This window comes from Fundulus heteroclitus, chromosome 3, assembly GCF_011125445.2.
Source record: "Fundulus heteroclitus isolate FHET01 chromosome 3, MU-UCD_Fhet_4.1, whole genome shotgun sequence".
In the NCBI taxonomy this organism is placed as follows: Eukaryota; Metazoa; Chordata; class Actinopteri; order Cyprinodontiformes; family Fundulidae; genus Fundulus; species Fundulus heteroclitus.
This window is the reverse complement of record NC_046363.1, coordinates 29564935-29588383: the sequence shown is the minus strand read 5'-3', so window position 1 is coordinate 29588383 and position 23449 is coordinate 29564935. Positions and strand designations below refer to the sequence as shown.

Sequence of the window (23449 nt, the reverse complement as noted above, 5' to 3'; positions counted from 1 at the left end):
TTTTTTGCACCACTTTACTTTTAAATGTAATTTAATCTGACCTTAAACGCACACAGGAAGATCAGTGGAGGGGCACCGCCTCCAATCTCCATTTCCCATATATGATATAAATAATCATCGGCTTCTGTGTGAAAAACCAATTCAAGGTAAACCAGATGTTGGTTTAAGGTTCATGAAATAGCATCCATGGAAACCACCATGACATTTTTGATAATGGAGGTGTTTTAGGCCAGTAGAAGTCCACTTTTGTCTTGATTCCCTTTTGGACTAGAAGTTAGCTTTAGCCTCAAGGACCAATTAATCTGAATTTATGTCAAATGAAGACACCAAAGGATCCTCAACTGAAGGTAAAATATTACTTCTTACAACATTTTAGCAATTCAGGATCTCTTAACAGAGACAACTCCTTGTTTTTTGCTACTGCCTACGAAACGTATCAATGTGTGCTGCACTCAGTTTGTCTTGTAAGTCACAACTCGGATCTGGGAATGATGTCCTATTTGATTTTGTCTTAGCTGCAACCTGGAAACCAGGGGGTTTTGCTATCTGTTGTAGAGCTAGCTATAATTAGCAACACAAGCTCATTCTTCCCATCAGCCACTAAACATACTCACACAAAAAGATGGTATGTGTGTCTCTGGGTTAATAAGATATAAACTATCCGAAGTGAAAATAAACAGCTTGCTCCTGCAGCTTTGAGTAAGTTTTATATGTGGGGCAGCCATACTGGATATTAAACAGAGGACGGTTAGAGGGCCTCTGACGTTCCAGTCAGATTTCCAACTTTATAATGTTTGATTTTCAAAACAACATAATTTAACTCTGTTTATCTATACAAGCATGTTCATATGTTTTCATACCCCGAGCAGAATTTCTTATATTTTGGTCATTTCTGAGAGACTATGAATAATAATAGATATGTTTCTTTAACTGGTGATTGGTGGTTGGGTGAAGTAACAATTGTACTTGCACTATTAAATCATCTTGACAAACTATATCCAAATTACTCTGATTAAAGGTTTACGGCGATCTTGTTCGTAATGTCTTGTGTTGTTCTCTTTAACAATAATCATATTGTGGTGGGTGTAGATGATTTTCTCTGTCAAAAAGCTTTTGATTGCTGTAGATTATTGGGCTTTCTTGCACAAACTTTTTAGATGTCCCAGAAGTGACTCCACGAGACACATCTTCACAGGTTGACTTGACCTTGTCTTTTGGATCTATAATGTCAGGTTGGAAGGTCCAAGTATGTGCCACCTACAGCTACTGGGCTGAAGAGGCCAGGTTCAGTGTTTTTTGTTATTGCGTCCCAAATATTCCTTTTTTTAGTTGGTTTTCCTGACTGTAGCTTGGTTGCCCCCATTTCCCACTTCTCAGTTAGAGTTTGAACACTTCCGACTGACATTCTCTATGTTTATGATTTTCCTTTTTTATATAAAATTCAATTACCAGCTCTTGCAGATCTTTTGATGATTATTTTTGCTTTCCCCATGTCTCAGTATCAAGCAACATCACTGTGGTGATCATGCAGCCCAGAAACTCACTTTTTTGGTTATTTTAATTTATTTACTCATTTATATGAAATTGTGAGTATGTTTTCAGGTCAAATGTCCCGGTTGTTTGAACCTCTGATCAGGGTAATTTAGGCTATTGTGTGTTACCATTATGATTTAGAATAAGAAAACACTTTGAGTTGATTGTAAAGGGCTTCACCGATCCACAAAGCTTGATTGTACAAAAGGTTTTTTGTATTATTCACAATATCTGAAAAATTAACATGAAAACTAAACAAGTAAATTCTGCCAGGGTATGTATATATTCAAGAACAACTGTATAGCACTAATTTACAAGATTTCTCAAGTTAAATGTGTTTTTATCTAAAGTCCAAACTTATCCCCACTCATTCTAGTAGGATCTAACAATGAAGTGATTCAGATCTACTTTTATGAAGAGCCCAATCAGTCCTAAATATGGTACAAAACAGTCAAAGTCAGTTGATCCTAAAATGCCAATTAGTAAAAGCTAATATATCCAAGGAAGCCCAGGTGATTGCATTGAGTCATTGGTTTTGCAGCAATCCCTCCTCTTGAGTGTCTCATCGGTTGCTCAAAAATTCAGACTTACAAGTATAAATCGAACGCGCGATTGGAAGGAAAGATCGGATTAAAGTAAAAGAAAACAAACACAAAAAGGAAAAATTAAGAGGGGGAAATCCCAAATAAATGGATGGTAAAAGTTATTTTCCGCATCTTTTGGATTTGTTCTCGTATTTCTTTCCTTGGGAATCCAATATGCAGCGGAAACAGGAAGTTTTTTTTAAGTGAAGGAAGTTTGCACAGCCTTTCTAGTAACTTCTAATAGTGCTAGAAATTTTTAACAAAGTCATATAATATAAAAAAAACACATGAAGACCAACCAAAACTACATGATCAGGACTTCAGGGATCTGCTGGCAAAACACATTTCAATTAGTGAAGACATCCACTATGAGTCTGAATCTAATTCATATTAGATAGTAATATTAAAACCATATTAATAGTGGTTAGGATAGTAGGTAGTACTATATGTGTTAAGTTTTTCTCTTTTGTTAAATTCAATCAAATCTTGTTATCATGGACATTTCAGTAGCAGGTGTAAATAATGTCCACGTTTGATCTGTGCATGTTGAAAACCTGTTTTTGTTTTGTCAGTCATCTCAATGTGAACCAGTGGTTAGTTCAAGGCTAAGAAGAAACTCTGCTACGCTGATATTGTGAAATGCCGTAAACCCTTTTTCATATTTTATAAAACACCTCATGTGGAGTTAATATTTTAGCTGTAAACTCTGCAAGTGATTTCATTTGCAGTTTGGCAGTTTTTTTTTTTTTGTTCCAGTAAAAGCAATAGAAAACAAGGCTGCAAAACTGAATTGTTTGAAGATTAAAAGCCAAGTTTGTTATTTAAACTGCGTCTCAGTCAGAAAGTCTCAAAGGTTACAGACAAATGAAGTATCGTTATCACTGTGGGTTTTGTGTCACCATCATCGCCCCAGCTTGCTGAGGCTTCCTCACCATTTTGGTAGGGGGGTGTTTGATTGTCTGCAGTGGTGGTGGGTGGGGGGATCTGTGGGGGTTCCTCGTGTTTTTGCAGCCGTGGTTCTCAGGTGGTAGTGGTGTCCTCGGCTCCAGCGCCGTCTTTGCTGCCCTCTGGGACGACGCTGCTAGACTTCAGCTCCACCTCATGGGCTTTGATGGAAACCTCTTTTGGAGTTGGGTCTTTGATGACTTCTGCGTGATCTGGGCTTGCTTTGGAGTCTGGTCCTGGCTCAGGTGTACCGTTGGTGATGGGTTCTGCTGGGGCTGGTTTGGGGGACTCGGGAGCAGCAGCTGCTGCGCTCTTAGTTTCAGGTGTTAGAGAGGTGGCTGTAGGAGCAGCGATCTTAGGCTCTGGACTTGGACTGGGTGCAGGCTTTGGATCAGCTGGACTCAGACCAGTTTTGGGTTCTGGACTTGGACTGGGCGCAGGCATTTTTTCAGCAGGACTCAAACCAGACTTAGGGCTCGGGATTGGGCTAAGTTTAGTATCGACTGGTTTGGGCGCGTCCAGCTTTGCTTCCACAGGCTGATCGGGGGCTTTTTTGGTCTCAGGGACGGGACTTGCTTTAGTTTCAGGTACCGGCGTAGCAGCGGGCTTGGACTCGGCAGCAGAAGGAGGGCCTTCAGCCTCAGAATCGGGGATTTGATCGGCAACGTCAGTGTCAGTATCCAGTGGGAGAGCAGTGTTAAAGCCGACGCCTGAGTCACTGGTCTCTAGATTACCAACGCCAACCTCTTTGGAAGAAACCTCCAGACCCTGCATTCAAATAGACGACAAGGGAAGATTATTAGCTGCACAACTTGTAGAGCGCTGGTGAGTTGTTTACATACGCTGATCGTGGGCATGGGTATCACATTAATTCAAGGCTTTCAAAGTCACTTTTGAACCACCTTCACTGATTTTTAAAAAAATTAAAACTATTTGCACACATTTGGGGGAAAAATGCATTGAACTTCAATCTGGGCATCTCCAATAATGTTTTTGATAAACGTCATTTAGTGAGTTGCAGAGAAACCACCCACTTTTGTTGAAATCTACCACATTCTGCCATAATTCTGGATATTTGACCTCTGTACTTTAATTAATTTCTTCATTAAAACAGCTTCTTTTTCCTCTGACTGAGCTGTCTTTCAGGACAAGTCCAAATTTCCCGAACAGCTGAGATAACGGGATTCCAGAAGCTTAATGTTAGCCTGCTTTTAGTTAAAAGATGTTGTATATAGCCCTCCTTGATTATTCTGTTTACTTTGTACAATGTGCCAGTGGCCATGAATGCTAAACAGCCACACAGCATGATGCTCACACAACCATACTTAACAGTTTCTACAGTGTTTGAAGGTGTAAAAGCCTCATGTTGTCACCTCTAAAAAAACATTCTTGTAATTTTGGCCACACAGTTAAATCAAGTTGTTTGACCTTAAAACTCTTCTCCAGAAGGCATTTGGCTTGTAAATTCGGGCAGTTGCAGATTTCAGATGTCAATTTTGATGCAGGGGCTTCTTTCTTGTTCAACTGCATTGCTGGGTTGTTCCTGAACCTTCAGACCTGATTTTTTCTTCTTCTACTGGGACTGAATGCCTTGGTGCAGTTGGTTGATGAGTGGAAACATTTGGGTGTACCAACAGGTAAATAACACCAAACACAGATCCAAACAGAAATGTGTATACTAGGCTAGCATCAAGCTTTTGGAATGGTCCCAACCACTGAGCTATATTATACACTGGAGTGCTGATTTTGCCGAAAAACTGAAGTCACTGGCCGCCATCTTGCTACTCCCTACTCTCACAGAATCCCATAGGATTTGGTTGCAACAACAAGCAGTTTTCTGGCTGAGTGAAAACGTTTCACAGGTAATTCTACAGTGTACAGATGTACTAACACTATTAACTACTAGGAAATTAGGTGCTGAAATATTTTACATGTTATTCATATTAAATATATATATATATGTATATATAAGTATGTGTATATGTATATATGTATATATATGTATACACATATGTAAATATATGTTTTTGTATATTGTTATTTATAAAGTTATAAATGTTAAACATATATATTTAAATGAATAAAATGCAAAATATTTCAGCACATGACTTTCTCAGTACTTGATATTTTTAGAACATAACATAAAAGTATATGGCATTTGACATTTTAAAAGTTTTAAGTCCCCCCTGAACATGAGAAAATCCTCGTTATTCGATGCTGTAGCGCACATATTCCCTAGTTACTGGGGGGAAATAGGGAGTACCAATATGGCGGGCGGTGGCTTCAAAGCGACTCGTTCAAACAGACGGTGATTAGCACTCCAGTGTATTATATAGCTCAGTGGTCCCAACCTACACCTAGCTTGATTTGTGGTAGGAAACCAGTTTTTTAAATGAACTCCACCATTTCTGATAAGATGACAGATCTAATATTCATTCTGAATTATTACAGAACCTTGTTCGTTTTCATTATGAAGGTGTGTGGGGGTTTTCTGTAACTTGCTATATTTGGCCTTTATTCAAATATTAGTAAGGATCTCTGTATATATTTAATCCTGTATGTATCATTTTGACACTGTGTGCATTAGAGAAAATCCACAAAAAATGTAAACGTGTACAACTTTTCTATAAAAAAAATTAATTAAAGGTGCATCATTGCTCAATTCTCCTTAAAATTCACCTTTAAAAGCCTTAAATCAGCATGATATTCATGACCATGACAAACCGGAGTTGGGTCCATCTGTAGCAGACAGTGCAGGTTTACTAAAGGAAGGAAGGAAGGAAGGAATAAGCTAAAATTGCATAAAACAGAATACGGCGAGTCATAGTGCAGCTGCAATGCACGGAGCATGGACTGGCTGCAGGCTTTGGATCAAGGTAGAAACATATTTAACTCAATAAAAGCCAGTGGCAAACACAAACAATTTTCAGCCTTAACTTAGGAGAACTGAAGGTTAGGGCAGGCCTCGGGTTTTCTGGGAGTTAGTCGAGGTGCAGAAAATCTGCATGTTTACGTTTAACTCTAGGAAAAGTAAGCAAACTCCCAGAAAACCCGAGAAGTCATAAAACGTGAACGGATCAAAGATATATGTTTCGGCCCTAAACCATTCAACTCTTTTTTTTTTTTTTCTTTGTTGCACAGGAACCCACTGCAAAGAAACTGAGACCTGGACTGAAGTGGTCCACTTTGTTGATGTTAGTGGGGACTCTAGCAGCAGCGTTCTGAATAAGCTGCAACTGTCTAAACGCAGAAAACAGCATAAAAAAATGTTCAGTCATCATCAAAATTTCTCCGTCTTAGCTTAAAGGATCGGGTATCATGTCTCCTTACCTTGATGTCCACCTCGGTGCTTTGAGATTTCTCCGTGTTGTCCGCTTGAGAGTGTTTGGACTCCTCGCTGAGTTTAGTGATGTTCTTGACCACCTGGAAAGATCCGACACAGACAAATAAAAGTTACTAATTGAATTGGAGCAATCTTCACTGTCACACATTGTGGTGAATTTCTCAGACCTGTCTAAAAGCGTCGCCTTCATCTTCTTTGCCAGCATTCTCAGCCAGCTTCTCCAGCGCAGCGGCCCTCTTGGCCCTCTTCTTTACTTTGATCAGGCAGGACAGAAGGCAAACCAGTAGCAGGAAAGCCAGCAGACCCAGCAGGGCAATGATGGCCACATAAAGGGACTCCATTCTATAGGCTGCAGGGAGGCACAGGGAAGTAGCATATTGAGTTAAACTCACTGACAACAAAGGAGAAATCAACCTAATCTGATTTTTGGCTGGCTATGCTGCAAATGCAGATAGAAACTTGTCTTTAAGCCCTGAAAACTGTAGCATGAAAAAGCCTGATCTGAATGCTTAAGCAATATCTAATGTAACGGTATTGGATAAGAAAAATTATTGAAAAGGCAGATCATCAATAAATGTACTTTTTCTTGATAAAAAGCTAAACTAATCTTTCACATCTTTACAGTCAAGTTTTTGACCACACCACAGGACTGAGACTGCACTACTAAATGTTTTAACTAATACAGATTTTAACAATGATGCATCTAAAACTTCTGTCTTGGTTTTACTGTTACTCAGTGCTGGATTTGACACAGCAGATCTTTAAATCCTGATTGACTGAAATGAGTAACGTGTCAGACATGAGTGTAACCTTTGGGTACTGAGCTTAGCTTGATCTGATTTTATTTGGCAAACTATGGCTACTTTGTATCATTGGGTCATTATGAATGTAAGCTAAAAAAAAATAAGTGGAGCACCCCAAGGCTCTGTCCTTGGGCCACTTTTATTTAATGCTTGCATGTTTCCCTTGTCTTGAATTCTGGAGTATTACGACATCTGCTGGCATATGTATGCTGATGACAGATTTATATTTATATCATCCCTTGGCCAAAGCCCCTTAAAGCCAGACATCATTCAGGCAGCGGCAGCTCAACTAAAATCCTGCTGCCAGGGTCCTGATTAACACTGGAAAAATTAATTGTATCACACAAGTCTTTAAATCACTTCACTGCCTGTTCCTGGTCTATGAAGCAGTGGATGGTCTTGGATTTTAAGGCATTTCAGAATTGCTTCAGTCACTGTTCCCAGGACCGAAGCTAAAAAAGCAAAAGAACAGTATCTGTGCTACTAGGCTGTTGAACCAACTTCCTAAATTGCTTTTATTGTACTTATCTTTAATATTCTCTTCTCTGCCTGTGTTCCTTACATTTTGTGCAAATAAAAAGCTGAAATTATTGTATGTATAAATGAACCTGCTTTGCCTAAAACCTAAAGTCTTATCCCAAATTGCAGCAGAATCCTACATTTAGTCCCATTTAGCACCACTCCTGTCTTACGTTTTAATCCCAGCTGGACGGTGGACACGGTGAATCCCTGCAAGTCTGTAATTTTAAACAGGCCGACATCTGAGGCCTTGATCTGTTCTAGATAGACAACCGAACCGTCCAAAGAGAGGCGGTCCTCGAATCCAAGATCTGCTTGAGCCTAAAATGAAAAAAAGGCCTTTGATTAGAAAACATTGCAATAAGCGAGAAAGCCATAAAAATGTATGAATTACAGTTAAAGTTTCCCTTGTGTGTGCTGAAATGTTAATGCATGTAAATAGGCGTGATTAATAATTAATAACTGTCACATCAATTGAAAAAGGATAAAGAAACGTCCGTACCGTTCACAGCTTTTGGCTGTGATTCTGTGTATTTGCTGCTGACTGCTGACGTCACACTCTGCTCCAACCTGTGATTCCTCTAATTAGTGGCGCTGCTACACCTGTGTGTTGCTTACAAATGCCGGGCAAGAGATAAGCCTTGCTGGTCAACTATATGTCATCTGGAGTTGCTTATTTAAAAAATTTCTAACGAAATTACAACCCTGTAAGCACAAACCCGTGAGTTTTGTCTCTTGGTCACCTTAATTCACGACAAACACTTATAAATGAGTTATAAAGTGTTTACAGATTAATTAATAACATATCTATAATCTATTAATTAGCCATCTATAAGGGGAGCTTTACTGTAAAGTGGTACCCAATAATTTGTTGACATTATTTTTCTGGGGTTTTTTTTTCTTAAAATTTATCCCATTAAAGCAGCATGGTTATGAAAATAAAAGTAATTCTTCTTGGGAAAAATGGGGACACGGTTGGTAGTCCTGTAGCCTGACATCCAGAAGGTCGGTTCAAATTCTGGCAGGGGCCTTACAAAGAGGAGTTTGGATGTTTCTCTGTACATACATCGGTTCTCTCTGGGTACTCCTGCTACCTCCCACATAAATACATGCATGTTAGGTTAATTAACCACTTTAAACAGGTATGTGTGAGTATGCAGAGTTGTGTGTTTCTATCATAGTGGGCTGTCCAGAATCACCTACCGACTGTCAGGGACAAATGTTTTATTTAACCCAACTTGTTTGGCACTCAGGTATTCGGGTTCATATTCATTCAACAAATCCACAACTTAACCCTGCTCTCTATCGCTTTGACTGCCCCATGGGTTAGCGAAAAATGGGCTAAATTGTTTTGTTTTTAACGCAGCAGTTTTCAGTGTGTAACATCTTAGAAGAAAACGACAGTTTGTATTTATTACACTTGTGAATTCCCCCTTATCCATCAGCAGAACGGCTTTGCCATCAGACCCAGGGGAGTAGTAGAGCTGCACCAAGGAGCTGTTCAGAATCAGGCCGATCTTCAGCTTCTCGCCCTGCGAAAGGGTCGCAAAGTTTTTGTGCTCTGCAACAGACAACGGGCGAGAGAGGAAACGGGATAACTTCACAGTGGCTCTCTTTACAGGCGGTAAGTGCTTTAGCCGACCATTAGGATGTGCGTCTTTAAAAAGCCATTAAACCATGCCGCTGCAGCATGAAACTACAGCCACAACAACATCCTGAACGAAGACATTAAAGCAAGTCACGCACAGGTAAAAAAACGCGTAAGTATTCTCACCTTTGACATTCAGGCACACTCTGTTTTTGATGGCGCCTCTGCTATCCGTGACGGTGTAGCTGCCCTCGTCGGCACCTGTGACAGCCCTGATGGTGACGGATTCCTCACTGACGCTGATGCGACCTCGATAGGTCCCCGTCGGGGTCCCCGTGGCAGTCAGCACCACGGACGGCGGTCTGCGGGGGAGGAAAGTCGAAGACGGTTGAACTTTTCTCAACCTTTTCCTGCTGCGTCTCAGACTTGTCTCGGCGCATGTGGATCAAGGCTGAAAAAATGTCAGTACTGACTCACGGGTTCAGAAAGTCACCGTGATTGTGCTGACTCTACCTGGATGTCTGATTGGCCTCCACCGCGCTGGGTTTGTACTCCAGAGTGATGGGGGGGTTCACCCCCTTTATTTGAATATCGAAGTTCCCGCCGTATCTGACGATCTTCTCGAGGGTGCAGTCTGGGTAGGGCAAAACAAGGTAATGAACCTTTTTGTTTATCAGTAAACAGAAGCGGCGAATTTAATGGGAGCTGACAGGAAAATGTCTGACAATCTATGAAGCTGTAATGTGTGCTTAAGCTGAAATAAGAAGTGACAGGAAGATGCCATCGGAGGGAGGAGAGAAGAAAAGCAGCTTGGCAGATGTGGGGTAAAAAAAAAAAAAAAGAGGGCTAAATGCAGAAAAGCAAAAGAGCACTGATCCGAAAATATCAGGGTAATGGGAATAATAGGGTTTGAACAAAGCCAAGCAGAAGGAGAGACAGATGAGACAAGATAAGGACAGGAAAACGGCAAGGACAGATGGAAATGGGGGTGGGACGGTGGGTAAAGAGCTGCATAATTGTTGCCTGACATCTCCAGCTACGCTCTTCCAGTCAAAAAAACAAATGCACCTCTTCATTAAATCACATTACTCCCTGCATGTGGCTCTGTATCCACTTACTGCTTTAATACAGTCACTTTTATCCATGCACACTTCTCTTTGCTCTCTTTACACAAGTCTCTCGTGTTTTTTTTTTTTTGCAGGATTTATCCATTAACTGCACGGGAAAGGAAGAACTGGACACAGCACAGCAATTGTGACACTTGCCTTGGATCCTCCCAGTTAATTCTGACCCTAACGTGGAAAACCGTGCTGCACCCGCCACTTTAATTGTAGCCCCTGCTAAACATGTGTTGAACCCTTCAAATAAATTAACCTTTTGTTGCAGCAGCATAATCTCCCATTGGAAAACTGGAGAAAACTCCAACCTTTTATTCAGGGAGGAAAAAGAGCCCCCTTGATTTTAACTAAACCACTGGTGCTACACATATAGACAGCAAACAAATCCTGAAAAATACATGTTACAGAACCATTTGGGTAATTTATATTCAACATTTTAACGTTTATTGCTGTTTCTAGGAAATTTTAACTTGCAATTCACACCTTTCTGATTCCCTGGGGTTTTAATGTCTTGTGACACATAAGTTAATTTCTCTCAGACACTCTTCAAAATGGGAAAGACTAGAAAGCATGTGGTTAAATTGAGGCAGATGTGCGTTGTTCTCTGCAAGCCAAGAAATGCCGACAACAAAACAGCTTCTCACCTCAACTTTCCCAAATGTAATTTATTGTTGTTCTTAAGGGCTTTAATGAGTTTTGTCTTTTTTATTTTCTTTTCATTTGTATTTTCATTGTTGTATTTGTTGTATGTTTACTGTTTTATGTAACCAAAAGCCCAGCTAGGGATAGTCATCGTAAATGATCTCATCTATAAATGTTAAAGTCTATGGTATTTCTTTATACTTACCACTTGACCCTAACAAATAAATACACTCAAATATCGCTAGTCATAATAATAATAAAGTTTTAAAATAAGCTGAACTGTGACAAACAAGCCTATGTTTATTTTGCCACCATACGCAGAGAAAAGGAGGGTAAGAATGACAAAAATAATCTCCACAGCTCACAGTAAGCAACAAGCAATTATGTTATTATTTTAAGAGGTTTTCACACATAAGTGTGTTGGAAGTGTGTCCATGTGTTTTTTTATGACGTGTCAATCAATTTCCAAGTGAGCTACTGCTTTGGTCAGATTTATATGCTGCTCGCATGTTGTAGTTAAGATTTGGTTCACAGACTAATGCATGCTGATCAATTTCAATTATCTCTGCTATTACTCTGATCTAATGTCTTGAAAACCTTTCTTTTGACTCAAGGATGTTGGCAAATAAAGTCTATTGCATGAATTATATCTAAGGATATTAGCTGGTAGTGTCGATGCCATTCTTTGAGGGTATTTTTTACTTTTATAACAACAAGGGCAATAAAATGTTCTAGCATGGATTCTGACTTCCGTCAGAAGAATAAACTGGAACAGCCGCTAAAGTGGGACTACACACTCATGAAGTCGGAGAAATTTTCCGGGGCCGATTGTCGGATCCAATGTGGCAGCGCCCCGCATCAACAACAGTAAGCTGTGATGAAAACATGTTTATTTTACAAAACACAGTTGTAACAGTGCGACTAAAATTAACGTTACATGTAGCAGCAGTAAGTCTGAACCGAAGAAATGAAAAGTGATGTTTGCATGTGGAAAGCACAACATTAGTAAGGCTACGAACAAAACAACAGCAGTCTTGACCGTCGCTATACCGGAATCCCAACCTTTTGTTTTTTGCAAACCTGACTTCTCCGACTGCGTTAACTGGAACGTTGCTAACTCGGGTTTTACGCCATTCCCAGCTCCTAGTTACGACTTCTGAGGTAAATGGACTGCAGCAATAAAGCATATTTTAAGACACTAAAGTAATTTTGACATAGACCTATAAAAAAGGGCTGAGAACCTCTGTGAAGGGAGAGGGAAAATGCTGAGTACTGTTAGTTTTATTTATTTTTAGGCTTTGGATTGTATTAGAATGTACTTGGCTGACAAGAACTCAACTAGATTGTGTATAAACTTTGGAGCTGTTTGTCATGGAAGGTGTCTTAAGGTAAAATATGCGTATGAATAGTTAGCACTATGCAGATAAACCTGGCTGAATCTGTTTTAAATCTATTTTAACAGTGGCAACAACCATTTAAAAAGATTTTTAAGACGAAAAATCTTCATGATATAACTACAAAGTCATGAGGTCAGAGGGACAAATTACTATTTATCAGACAAATAAACACAAAAGGTGTGAATACTTTAACAAATATTTCCACTTCTTTCCACTTTAAGCAAGTCAGATTTGTGCGGCTGTGTTTAGATCTAAAATGTGATAGTTAATCTTTTTCGTGGAAAAAAATGTGCCTCCAAATGAAAGAAAAAACACTTCAGGTATGACCTAAGACCAGAGCTTAAACACTTTAGGTCATAAGGACATAGTTTTGAAACCAAATATTTAGATGCATCTTTAATTTTTTTTTTAAAAAATCGTCTGTGTTTAATCTTCTTATGTATACATTTGAAGATTTTTTTCAAAACAGTTGAAGACAGTTAAAAAATCGATGTTAAAAAATGATGCACGGTTTGTATTTTAAGTATGAAGAAAAGGCAAAATAAACCGACTTAAAGGGGAAAGGTATGCTTGTTAAGTTAAAAAGAGCAGAGGGTGCTTTATTGCAATTATGCCGAAGCTTACCGGGTTTTTAATCAAGTAAATATCTAAAAAGCAATCTTTTTGGCAAAAAGCAGCATAAATGTTTTAGAAAACAATCTAAACTTTGATTATTGTTTCAACTGTTTCATATTCACAGGTCTCAGTAGAAGACGTTCTGCATTGTAACAGGATGCAGGCCCCCATGCAAAGCAACCTCACACTTCCTGATGTGTCGCTCCGTACCTCGGACTATAAGTGAAATTTTCCTGACAACATTGGGTTCCTTTAAACTCTTCAGGATGTACTCCCCCTCATCCCCCTCGCCCACGGCCTCTATGATCAGGTGGTTGAGATGCAGGGTGGGTTTGGCCCGATCGCTGATCACTCTGTTCCCCGTCATCAACACCAATTCCTTCGGAGTTCCCAAACGGTTCTTAAACACAACCTCCACCTCGTGCTGCGGCAGCGGGATGGCGAAATCCTCTCCATGGAGTAGCGTTTTGGATTCTTCCGTTCTTGGAACTGAAGAAAGAGAAAGGCCATAAACATTTCCAATTAGAGGGAGAGGAAAGCTCATAACTCCTAAGTGAGTGAGTGATGAGCACTTTTACCTTTTGTAGGGGAAGAGATGGCTGTAAGATAAAATAAAACAGCATTAAAAAAAAACTCTTTCTGATCAGATATGTTCTTTTTAATATTAATCTAATTAATAGTACACATTATTTATTATAACTGTTTCAAATTCATCAACGTCACCTTAAATTTTAAATATATGAAACACATTTCTAACCACATTGTCTAATCAAATGTTCCAGGACACCAAAACTCATAAATCAATGTTTCCCCGTGTTCTAAGGCATTAAAAGGAAGGAACTGCATGTCACATACCTGCAGAGATGAGAAAACTGAGCATAATCACACTGACTGTCGTCATCGTGGCAGATTCTTGTGTCTGAAAAGAAAAAGAGTATAGTTGATGAGTGAATTGAAACAAACAAAAATAAAATCAGATAGATAGATAGATAGATAGATAGATAGATAGATAGATAGATAGATAGATAGATAGATAGATAGATAGATAGATAGATAGATAGATAGATAGATAGATAGATAGATAGATAGATAGATAGATAGATAGATAGATAGATAGATAGATCATGTATACAGTGTGATTAATCTGATCCTTTGTAAGCTTTCTGCAAATTATGGTTTTAACTGAAGAATATAAAACAGCAAATATTAGGAAAGTCCTACATGAAAGCTAAACTTTGTTCAAATTTAATAAGTTTCTCTATATTTGGTGACCAGAGGGCTTAATGCTGGAATTGCATTAAAAGATGCTTTAACAAAAGTTGTTTTGCATTGTCATTGTTTTGCATTATCCCTCCAAATCATTCGATTTTTTTTTATTCGTTTGTTTTTGTTTTTTGTTTGTTTTTTTAGCTTATTTGCAGAGAACACATGTCAAATTAAAGGTGGAAGCTTTTGTTCTAAATATTTTATAGTCCCGTGATTTTACATCACAAAAACCTGGCATTTTAACAGGAGGGTAGATAGGTTATCATCCACTGTAATTACAATTAAGGCCAATTTCTATTGGACAAGAGAGCAGGGCTTTCAAAGTAAGAGAAATGTGTTTTGATTTTCATAAATCAGGAAGAATAACAGCAGATTATTTGGTCCAGACCAGCATTTTCAGGAAGGCAGCAAATTAACAAATATAAACAATGGGGGAAAAAGAAATAATAGGATGATATCAACCTTTTTTGACACACACTCGTCTTTTTCCATATGTTCTTTGATAATCTAAAATTTCAAATTATTCTCAGATTTTGAGCCTCTATCCTACTCAACCTTTTAGACAACAGAACTAAGAAACATTACATTATGTTTCAGAATTATTCATTACTCATTATATGATTATTTAATTAGTACACATAAAAAATTAACTAACAAATATGGAATGATCCCCTTCATCCATTCATTGTCTTCCACCAATCCGAGATCATGTCGTGGGGCAACAGGTCCAGGAGGGAACCCAGGACATTCCTCTCCTCCGGCTCATTCTGGGGGATCCTGAAGCGTTCCCAAACCAGACAAGATATACAGGTCCCCCCGTGGGTTCTGGGTCTTCCCCACGGTCTACTCCCAATGGGACGTGTCCAGAAAACCCCCCCAAAGGGTTGCACCCATTGGGGAACCCTGATCAGATATCAAAACCACCTGAACTGACTCCTTTTGATGCAGAGAAGCATCGATGTTTGAATGTTTTCAATGACATGGCTGACCACAGTATTGGGTGAACCTCGACCAGGATTACACTGCAAAAACGGATCTAAAAACAAGTAAAATGTTCTTAAAATGAGTCTATTCGTCCTTGATTTGACAGTAAATAAGATTATCTGCCAATGGAATGAGTATCTTTGCCCCTAAAATAAGATAATTAGACATCCTGCACTTGAAATAAGATGATGGAGATGAATTGTTCCAATTTTAAGTGGAAAAATCTTATTCTATTGGCAAATCATCTTATTTACCTGCTCAAATCAAGGACAAATACACTCATTTAAAGAAAATTTTACTTATTTTTAGTTCTGTTTTTGCAGTGTAGAGAGGCCTGGAGCCAGGTCTCGGTGGTCAAGCTCAGCCCGAAGAAGTTACTGGATGGGCCTTCTATATGTGGTCCCACCACCTGCAGAAAGAAACTTTGGCCTCTGGTGCAATGCAAGTTGAGTGGCAGTCAATGGTCGAGGTCTTGGGGTGCTAATGACGGTCGTTCCAGAAGCTTAACGTTAGCCTCCTTTATCCATTCAGAACAACAGGTTTGTGTTTCCCTGTTGAAAACACCCAATCAGTTCAGATCAAGTTTTGCTCATGTGACCCTACCTCACATGTCCTAAAATCGGTCAGGATGTTTAGAGACAACACATAACGGCAGAAAGGCTCGGCTCCATCGTAAACGGTAAGATCCTGGAACACCAGTCTCACCGTCTACAGTGAACTTCATCCACAGGAACTGGGAGAAGGAAGAGCCTGCTTCCAAATCGAGACCTTCAAGCATGACTGAAATTTGGAGCTCTCCACGTGGACAAAGCCAAATGTTCTCTGGAGAAGAGTTTAGGAAGACAAACGCTGAGATTTATGGCCAAATGTGTGAATACTTTAACATTATGTGTGTTTGGATGAGTCAAAGTGGGACTTTTAGCCTGGAGCATGGTGGTGGCAGCATCATTCTCAGGGCTTGTTTAACTGCCAGTGGCTCTGGTGCACTGCACAAAGAAGGTTTAAAAAATAAAATTATTCAACTTCACCTTACATCGTATATTTATCAACTTATCCTGAAAGCAGCATCCGTGCCAAGAAACCAGCTGATTCAATTCAGATCTTCCATTTCTGATCAGAAAAGTGGTCAAACATCCTGCCTTGGTTTGTCTTATCTGGTTTCTATAAGACCCGGCAGGGGTTTCAAACTCCAGTCCCGACTCCCGAGGACCCATGTCCTGTCCTAAGCTCAGCTCACCTGAATCAAGTGACTGAATTATCTGCTCATGCAGCCAAGTTCTACACAGTCCTGCTAATCACCTAATTATGTGATTCTGGTGTCTGGAGACAGAGTTAGACCTAAGAGTTACAGGACAGCAGCCCTAGAGGACAGAGCACCTGTGGATCAGAGTAAATCCACAGTAAATCTAAACCTGTAAGGACAATTTTTCATCCTTAAAATCTGTTAAACATATTTGTTCGGTGATCATTTCATCCCAGAGAGGAAATATTTCAAATACATAATTTCATTTTAATCTAATGAATCATGTTGACGGCGATAGACTGGCGACCTGTCCAGGACGTACCCCGCCTCTTGCCCATTAACAGCTGGAGATAGGCGCGTTAGAAAATGGATGGATGGATGGATGGATGGATGGATGGATGGATGGATGGATGGATGGATGGAATCCTATTGATGCTGAAAATTAATGTATGGAAACTTCTGCTTGAAACTGCAAATAAAGAATGCATGTTGGGATCCCACACACAAAAAAAAAATCCCTCAAAATGTAAAAACAGTGAACAATCCCAAGTAACAAGCCAAATGAGACTGATGTCAATGGATTTCAGAGAGCCTCAACAGACGCAGGACATCCAAGGGTTGAACTTAAAGAAAGTGTTTGTGATTTTAAACGTTCAGGATGGGGGAAGAAACACCTGCAGTGATGAAAGACGAACATTGCAGCATAAAAACCGCTGACAAAAAAAACAGTTGTCTACTGCAACGAGAAAGGACGTGAGAACTTTAAACTAAAAAAAGAGACTTTCTTTTTTTATTTATCTCCTTCCTTCTTCGTGCCACCTGATCCGTCTGCAGAGAAACTCGCATCCTCTGCAAATTCAGTATATCTGACACTGTCTCTGGGTTACGACCGGTCAACGGGGATAAGATCTCGCTGCGTTTCTGCTTTTGTTGAGAAAGCTGTTTTGAGTTCACAACAAAGCCTCCATTTAGTTAAAGATCAGCTGCAGTTTTGGCTAAAAAAAAAAACGGTTTAAAGACCTTCACTAATGATATTCACGTCCCGAAAAGGTCATCACTTGGAGAAGGATGTGCATTTTTATGAGGGGCCATCTGGTATCGTCCTGTATACGGCTTACTGATTGCTCGGCTGAGTTGAGACATAACGGTTCATAAATCCTGAGACATAAAGCAACGGAGAGCAGAGTAATGACTCAGCTAAACCGGGACATGTCTAGAAACAAAAAGGGTAGCAGGAAGTTTGTTTCTCCCTTTAGAAGAATTTAGTCGAAACACCGAAGGAGGGATTATTAGGATGCTGCTGCAGAGGCATCTGGGGGGGGGGGAGAGAAAACTGAGGAAGGTTTGTACAGAAAAGGTTTTGCTGCAGTTTTTCCCCACAAAGCTCAGGAGAGGACTGGGAGGGACACCTGCAGTGCTTGCAGTCACACTTTGCGGCAGCTATTAAACATGCGGCAAAGATTAAAGTGTCTCCTTGCAACCCGGGAGACGCCATGAGACTTCCCAATCTGTCTAGAGATAAATCCTCATTGTCCAGGCCATCTTTTCCAATCTCTACCTCCACATTTAATACGTGTAACATAAAGCGCCTCATTGTTGACTGTTATTCAATCAATGCATTTTGCACCGTGTCATAATCTGACAACCACAATTGCTGTTTCACGCATAGCTTCGCCAAAGCCTCTGCACTCTGGGCAGGGAGCCTAACAGCCCACAAATTCTATTGTATCTGAAACCAAATGTGTTGCACAAAGCATTGTTCTCTGCCAGACAAACCATTAATGCATCCTTTTTTTTTTTTAACTTAATTCTGAGGGTTTGAATCGTCCTGTGTAGTGTGCAACTATGATCTAGCTGGTGCAAGAAAATAAACGACCGCTTGCCGCTCCTGGTAGAAATCAACATTTAATTAAAACATTAATCTGAGGTGTAGGATTGGTTGGCCGCGATGGAAACGAGAAGGGAAGCATGTCCATCTGTTTGTCGCTGCAGTTGGCCTCATTGGCAATCTGCTTCAAAGCAAGATCCTGAAGCAAAAAAGAAAAAAAAACTGTAATCTTTTTTCTTTTTTTTTTTTGTTTCTGTGAAGCTCTGAAGCGAGAAGAAAACGAGTCCCAATTAAATGCAACCACACTGACACATAAAAACACTTTAAAACACAGGTAATGTGTTTTATAGTGGTGGTTTTGAATATTGGCCTTATGGCTCACTGCCCAGGGTGGTGTGGCCTGGGGGATCGCACAAGGAGTTGACAAAAAACAAGTAATTACGTAATTAGTAAGAACTAATCTGTACCCCCATTTCATACCTATGTAATGTAATTTTTTTTCTATAAAATATGTATCCATATAAGTATGCTCTTGCATTATAGTTTACTACCTTGGTTGGAAAGACCTGCAGGGTGACGCAAGAAAACCAAAACAAAGAAATAACATCGGCTAGTCAATTCATAGCCTTATTTCACACCTATGAGTTACCATTTTATTCCTGTAAACAAACCTTTATCATACTATTTACTCAAACAATTGCGCACTACTTTATTTTTCATTAGCTACGTTTACAGATTAAGCTCAGTCGGAATGATATTGTAATCTGAATGAGAGGGTGGTGTATGCCGATTGACAATCCAATCGACATGCATATAAACGCTTGTCAGAATCAAGTTATGCTGAATGTGGCAAACTGACCAGAGTGCGCCTGAAGTAAACGTGACATATTTCCACGTTGTTGAGTAGCTGAAATAAGTCGGGAAGCAAAACTGTCGGGGGTCCTGATGCAACCTTTCTGTTGGAAACATTAAATAAGCTCAAAAATATTATATATTCAGTAACATTTCAACTGTAATTAGAACCTGGTGCAGGTCCAGCCTTGGTGCTCAGAAGACAAACAGACTCGTACACTACTGCTTTGTTTACAATTTTTGTTGCTCAGCAAAGACAGAAATACTTATTTTTCTGTGTTGTTTTTTTTTTAGGGAAATGTCAGAGTGGTAATATTCTGAATAAATGCACCTGGCACCTGAATACGATCGGATTAAATGATTGTGTGCCCTTATAAACGATACAATCTGAATTTTGTGCATGTAAACATAGCCATTGTCGTCAAGTATTTCATGAAATATGGAGATAAGCGGTCATGAAAATTGCTTAAATCTCACAATTCAATTTGATTGTACATCTTTTAGGGAAGATGTTGTTTTGTCACGCATCCATGTTTTTGGCCAGTTCATTTGTCATTTTTGACACTTTCTGACCCGTGACCAAGCCAAAATAACTCTAGGCGACCATCATGCGTTATGAATGGAGGTATGGATGCTTCCTCCTAGATGTCAAATGTCATTTCAGTTTGTCAGGTACAGCTTTTATCATGAGCTTCAGACATGAAAGTATCTTTAAGCTTGACGTGTATCTATGTCCTTATTTTAAAGTTACAAAGGAAGTAGATCCTGAACTGTTCTATTGTGTTGACAGAGAGGCTAAGGCTAACACACCACGTACGGCTACAACAGCTTTGAGGAAGACTCCACTGCTTTTAGATCGCTTGCAGCAATTTTGAGAACAAAAATAAATGTAACTGTGATAGACAAGAAAAAAATGTATTCTTAAACACAGCGAGAATACCATGACTGCATAGCAAGTAGCAGTTAACAAAGTTAGAGTTAGCGTCTGATTTGCAGCTTCCTATCAGAACTAATCTAATGGGCTGAATTGTTCTATTTGTGAAAAATTAAACAAGGCTTTTTTGAGCTTTCTGGCCTTGGCAAGGATGCAAACACCAATATTTGGAAAGGTCAACTCTTGATTTTAATATTCTATGTCAATTAAATTTCCTTTAAAACAACTTTTGATTTGTTATTTGCTTACTCTTTTTAGTTATACTCAGTGATAACTAAAAAAGTGTTTTCTCCTGAGCATTTGGATGTCTCATAATTATCAGATACTAATCAGGCTTTCCCCCATTTAGGGTTGCCAACTGTCCCGTATTAGCCAGGATGTCCCTTTCTTTGAGCCAAAGTACGAAGTCGCATCAAAGTAGAAAGCATGGTCTCTAAGGGATTAAGTTTAAGTTAAATTATGTTAGTATCTTATGATTTTAACAGAAGATACAAACATAAACCCACTCATCACACCAATACCTATTTATCTATCTATCTATCTATCTATCTATCTATCTATCTATCTATCTATCTATCTATCTATCTATCTATCTATCTATCTATCTATCTATCTATCTATCTATCTATCTATCTATCTATCTATCTATCTATCTATGTTTTCATAAAGCACTTTGAAGGAGTGCAGCCAGAGGGGCCCGCCCAGGACACCATTAAAATGCTTCCATATGCTTCCATATAGACGCTGCAGTTACAAACCAATGATTCAGTTCTCTATTTGCTTTCATCTCATTGTCCTACACACTCTGTTTGCATTCCCAGATTTTGATTGTTACCTTCGACAGCCCTCATTTTCTTATTTCTGACTATTAGTTTTCCATCATCTCTCTCTTTTTTTAAATTTCCTCCCCTCAACATGGTCGTCTTCCTTACATGATTCCCCCTCGTTTAGCGTGATTTTGCATCTCTATCCTTATCAGGTCTCTTTAATCTACTCCTCCTTCTCATCATCATCATCATCATCATCATCATCATCTTCTACAATCCAAGCCAGTGAATCCCACTTAGAAATCAAAGCCTGTGTCTGTGTTTTCCCCTGAACTCAGACCTCGCTGCTTGCTGAAGGGGGACAGACAGGTCTTTGTCCCCCTGGTCTTCAATGGCTGCAGATGTGTGGGAGCATACAAAGCCAACCCTGTGCCTTCATCATTTCTTTTTCGTTTTCACTTAGCTGCTTCTGTGGAAGTGTTTTAGGACACGAGGTCAAGTGCAACCACGATGCGCAGAGAAACTCCAAGACAGCTCGGACGCATTTAGGCACGTACTGTGCTCATTTATAAGTTATGGGGGACCCAAAAAAAAAAAGAGATAAAAGCCTAGTTATATAAGGGGAAATCGCTAAATGTTTGCAACAAATTCAATGTTTGCTCTTAATACTGGATTTTGGAAACAGCTCCGCTCACGAGGGGGGCAGAAAAAACATGAAACAACCATCCTGTCAGGACGAATTTATAATTTCCAACGTTTATCTCTCAGAAGAAGCCTGTAGCTGCTGATAACCTATTTCCTCGCAAAGCCAGCTGCAGTGAACTAAAGGAAAAGACATGTTTCCACCATATTGCTTGCACCTGTCACATCCATTAAAATCAGTGGACATGAGGGGTGGGCGGGGGGGTTTGTTGGAGATAAAGGCAGGAAAAATACCAAGAATTTCTTTGCATGTAAGCCTAAAGTAAGACTTTAAACATCAAAATCCGGTCGTGAACAACAAGCAGCAGATGTGAGCAGAATGCAGCAGTACAAGAAAGCTCCAGGCCAAAGCCGATGATTTAACATACATACATACATATATATATATATATATATATATATATATATATATATATATATATATATATATATATATATATATATATATATATATATATATATATATAAGGGTGACCGTGGGTATATTTGCAGTTTTATCTGTATTTCTGAAATGAATAGGCCTATCCTGCCTCTAGTTCCATACCTGGATGGTTTAAAATGAGCTGAAGATGATTTCACACCTTTTCTCTCCGGTGATAAACCTGCATGGCAGCTCAAAGTGTGGATCGCTCACATCCGAGTCGGGACAGCTCATCCAGCACACACACACACACACACACAAAATAAACCTGCAGAATTTAACCCGTCCCGCTCCAGACACAATCGTAGGACGCACACACAGTCGTGTGGTGATGCAGGGATAGTAATAAATAAATAAGGCAGCCATAACCCACCTACCTTCTCCTTCCACCGGCCGGTCAGGGATGCGGACGAGCTGTCGGGCTGACGCTGATGCAGAGATGCCTTTCAGAGGTGGACGATCTGCAGGAATGCTTGCCTGCTCTCCCTCCCTTCCTGCCTCTCGCCTCCTCTGAGAGCTGCACTTCACCACTCGGGCACCAACATTTGGAAGATGATCAGAATATGTCGGGCTCCGCTCTCGGAACCACTCGACTCGTGTTCGGGAAACACCGGGGCCACCGCGTCCGTGACCGCATCACATGGCAGTGTTGTTAGAAGGAGGCGGATTGCTATGGGTAACATTTAGTCACGTCAGAAACATGTTATACGCTTTATAAAAAAAAAGAAAGAAAGAAAAAAAAAAACAGAAATCCCTTCCATCATTTTGTGACAAAGTCGCTCGTGTGTCCCTTGTGGGGCTTTTACTGAAAAGCAGACTTGGGGTGACATGTTGTGCACTTAATTTGTTGACCTAAAAAAAAAAAAAGTAGTGTGTGACACCATTTATTTATAGACCCCAACATCTTCAGTTTAGACTTATTTTAGTTTATTCTTTAGAAGTTGATTTTTATTTATTCATCTTTACCCAAAATGGATTTTTGTGGCCCATCAGCACTTTCATTTTGCAGATTTTGGCACCTTTTGCAAAAGGTTTGGACATCACTGAGTTGTTATTTATCTGATCCACATGGATGCATTGAGATGGGGTGTCATACAAATCTTTTTTTTAAATAGAATAATATTTTTTTTATTATTTATGAAGAAAATATGAGACAGACATATATGGCATGGACACGATGGGTAAATCTATTTGATAGTATTTCATGATAATAATCCCATAGTTAGGAGACTACTACTACAGGGTTGTTTGTCAGATTAAAAGTACCATTTGGAAAGAAATAAAAACAGCATTTGAGCAGATATTAAACTTTTCATTAGGTCCCATTTCTGCATGAAAAATATTCCTTTTTTATTGGTCTGATGT

General features: G+C 39.5%; 1 protein-coding gene across 3 annotated transcripts; it reads right to left on the bottom strand.

Annotated features, from left to right (window-relative positions):
• Positions 1 to 355: 355 nt before the first annotated feature.
• Positions 356 to 22768, bottom strand: si:dkeyp-77h1.4. 3 transcript variants are annotated; one of them, XM_021320365.2, is made up of 11 exons: positions 22458 to 22768; positions 13943 to 14006; positions 13666 to 13686; positions 13298 to 13576; positions 9829 to 9949; positions 9502 to 9677; positions 9146 to 9288; positions 7901 to 8048; positions 6573 to 6754; positions 6393 to 6485; positions 356 to 3830 (listed from the first exon to the last, which is right to left on the bottom strand). In XM_021320365.2, the coding sequence occupies exons 2-11, from the start codon at positions 13986 to 13988 to the stop codon at positions 3138 to 3140; spliced, it is 1902 nt and encodes a 633-aa protein (XP_021176040.2). In that variant the 5' UTR covers positions 13989 to 14006; positions 22458 to 22768; the 3' UTR covers positions 356 to 3137. The 3 variants fall into 3 exon arrangements, with proteins under 3 accessions (XP_021176040.2, XP_012725734.2, XP_012725735.2); XM_012870280.3 differs by having other exon boundaries at positions 22462 to 22768; XM_012870281.3 differs by lacking the exon at positions 22458 to 22768 and adding an exon at positions 22208 to 22319.
• Positions 22769 to 23449: the final 681 nt, after the last annotated feature.

Coding starts and splice junctions, on each gene's coding strand:
- si:dkeyp-77h1.4 (XM_021320365.2), bottom strand. CDS start 13,988: ATGACGACAGTCAGTGTGATTATGCTCAGTTTTCTCATCTCTGCAG. Junction 13,687..13,942: donor CAGTTTTCTCATCTCTGCAG/GTATGTGACATG, acceptor TTTATCTTACAG/CCATCTCTTCCCCTACAAAA. Junction 6,486..6,572: donor AAGGCGACGCTTTTAGACAG/GTCTGAGAAATT, acceptor GGATCTTTCCAG/GTGGTCAAGAACATCACTAA.